Here is a 3,114-nt window from a genome sequence, read left to right as displayed (position 1 = left end):
ACACACACACACACACACACACACACACACACACACACACACACACACACACACACGCACCGTGTAGCTAAACGAAGCTACTACACGGCGGCTTGCTACTGGGACACACGGCATGGTGACAGCTACTTACTCTGTTTTCCTGGCGATGCCCACGGAGCGGCAGAGGGTGGTCGGGGTCTGGGGGACCAGGGACTTGCAGCAGGGACTCCTCTTATCGTCCCTGGCGGAGTCCGGGCTCGATTGGCTGGTTTGAGGAGGCTGCGTCGAGGTAGGAACCAGCTGCAGCTGCTGTGGGTGGTGGGGAGACGGAGCGGGGAGGTTCGGGTGGTGCTGTGGGTGGTGGGGAGACGGAGCGGGGAGGGTCGGGTGGTGCTGGGGCTGGTGGGGAGACGGAGCGGGGAGGGTCGGATGGTGCTGAGGCTGGGCGGAGTGGCTCGGTATCTGCTGCGGCTGGGGCTGCTGCGGCGGCGGTGCCGGCTGCTGCTGCTGCTGAGCCGCTTGGCTCGGGTGAACCGCGGCTTTGTGGCTCGCCTGCTGCTGCTGCTGCTGCTGCTGCTGCTGCTGCTGGTGAAGGTGTACCTGAGCCGGGGGACTGGTGCTCCGCTGGGGCGGGTGGTGGTGGTGCGAGTGGTGGCTGGTGTGGACGTACTGGTGGGGGTCCCGCAGTGTCCGGTTTTCCCCGATCAGGTCCTCGACCTTGCGCTCTAGCTCGTCGATGCGTTGGCGCTGTGTCTGGATCAGGCTCTGCTGGTTCTGAACGATAGTGGTTAATTCCTTCAGATAAAGAACAGCTTTCATTGGATTATCCAGCAGGCTCTCCATCACTGGTTCTCGTTGCGCGGTCGCGTTGCGGTTCTACGGCCTTCTGCCCGGCTATTACCACTAATGTTCCTTGATTGACGCGTTGTCTGAGCAGACCATGCGACGAGGGTGATGGGAGGCTTGATCTCGCGCTCAACTGACGCCTCTGAGCGCGGAGGTTCCGAGAGGATTCGTCTGTCGCTCTCCTTTTCTCGCTCTCCCCCTCTCTCTCTCTCTCTCTCTCTCTCTCTCTCTCTCTCTCTCTCTCTCTCTCTCTCTCTCTCTCTCTCTCTCTCTCTCTCTCTCTCTCTCTCTCTCTCTCTCTCTCTCTCTCTCTCTCTCTCTCTCTCTCTCTCTCTCTCTCTCTCTCTCTCTCTCTCTCTCTCTCTCTCTCTCTCTCTCTCTCCCCTGTTCTCTGAGAAGATGCGCGGTGAGAGGATGCGAGAAATGCTGCTGATGCTAGAGATGATCAGCAGCCGTGCGAGTGGGCGGGGCTTGGCGCGTAACGTTCGGATGACGTAAGCACGCAGGTAGGTAGACAATTATTGACAACCAGCAATGTAAAAGGCTGGCGTACACAATTACCAGCTTTATAGGCCTATCTGAACGTAAAGATGCTCAAACCTAATCTTAACCCTTCTCAGTATAACCATAGTTAATGTCCTTATACAATCGAAGAAATGCCTAAACAATGCATTGTCGAAATATTTAACAGAAATAATTGCCTTCTGGACTGCCTCTCTACAGATGTATTAAGTCAAATTTCAATGTATTTGGGATGGCCATTTCCCATTATTTCAGTAATGTAACAGTTTTGTTATTTATTTATCCACGGGTCGTACATTGACTTCTGATACATCCTTGTCGTTATTCAGTAGCTAAGATTTTTCGAATTTAAATGTTTCATTTTGCTCCAATTATTCCTAACGGGGAACCTGACACACTGTCTACTGCGGGTGGGTTCTCGCGGGTGGGTGCATGTGATTCAAGGCTAGTAGCCTATAGCTTGCTAGCTAGTGCCAATAGCTTGTTGGGAAGTTAAATCTTCGTATGATAAACGTGGGAAAAGGAAGGCAGAACCTGGAATATCTACACGGCTGTTACACAGGTTAATTAAACTCTGTCATAGTGATGTGACACAGTTTGTGGTTGTTAATATTGTATTGTCGGCCAAGAAGGACACAGAGTCAGGTCTTAAGGTAATTCCGCGTCTCATACACCGCACGACAGCAGAACCTTTATTTGAACAATGTCACACAACACAGCGCACCGCACACCCGACCAACGGACATGCGACTCCGGGTAACGGTTGCCGACAACACTTCACACAATAAACAACAACCCACAACACATAATTTACATTCAACCGAACACACAACCCAAACCCGTTAAAAGGCGCTAAAACCCCTTTTCCCCAAACAACATCGCGAATACCCAGACTCCCCGGGGGGTAGGAGTCGCCACAATATGTTATGATGATATGATATGTTTTGGAGCAAAATTTCTAAAAACTAAACTAAATATTGGTCCCTACTGCAGCTTTAAAGAGCGATAGGAGCTAGCTCCAGGATGCCTCCAGGGTTGCTATATCTCACACCGTTATCTCTGCACGTCAAATGAAAATATGTTGTGGATATTGTCCTGGAATGGGCCCTCTGAGAGAAGGTTACCCATTGAAGATTTTGGCTGCCTCTTTACTTTCCCTCTCACAATGTTCAGTGGACTGTGAACGGCAGGTCCACATCGTTGGATGTATACGCGGATATAGAAGGCCCGAACAAGGAATCACATGCAGTGCTGCAATTTACCTCTTTCTAGTTTGAAGAGAAGTCAAACTTGTGGCTTCTGCCGTCCGTCAGAAAATAGCTAGACTGGTCACGAGTCTGAGCCGGGAGCAGTCCCAGATCTAAATGGTCTCATACAGTGGCAGGCGCAGTGCTGCAGAACAGATATCTTAACAGAGCGCTTCATTCACTCATAGATGACGAACGGCTTTGGCATGCCTAAAAAATGACACTCAAATGATAGCTCTTAAACCTAAACTTTGATATACAATCTCGAACATTTCCACGTAAACAAATGTCTGTTAAGTCCATCACCAAATTATGCGACACATTGGAATGGCCCACAGGAAAGCCCTTCGAGGTCAAATGAACTAAGAACTGAGGGTTAGTGGTGACACTCTCTAACGCTGGGGGAAATGACCGCGCACAGACGAAGTTTTCGCCAAAGACAACAAAACGGAAATCTTTGAGATTAACACTTTAACACTGTTTCTATAATGTGACAGTGTGAAACACAGGGGATTTCAGG

The 3,114-nt window shown here is 50.4% G+C and overlaps 1 protein-coding gene across 1 annotated transcript in view; it reads right to left on the bottom strand.

Annotated features, from left to right (window-relative positions):
• The window catches only part of iqsec3a (IQ motif and Sec7 domain ArfGEF 3a), a 93,260-nt gene extending 92,183 nt beyond the window's left edge, over positions 1-1,077 (bottom strand). Inside the window, exon 1 of the mRNA XM_030342404.1 lies at positions 131-1,077. Within this exon, the coding sequence (XP_030198264.1) occupies positions 131-822 (692 nt within the window). The 5' untranslated portion in view covers positions 823-1,077. The remainder of the gene's footprint in view (positions 1-130) is intronic.
• Between the last annotated feature and the right edge of the window lie 2,037 nt (positions 1,078-3,114).

The sequence above is a fragment of the Gadus morhua genome, chromosome 19 (genome assembly GCF_902167405.1).
Source record: "Gadus morhua chromosome 19, gadMor3.0, whole genome shotgun sequence".
Lineage (NCBI taxonomy): Eukaryota > Metazoa > Chordata > Actinopteri > Gadiformes > Gadidae > Gadus > Gadus morhua.
This window is presented reverse-complemented; position numbering and strand designations above follow the sequence as displayed.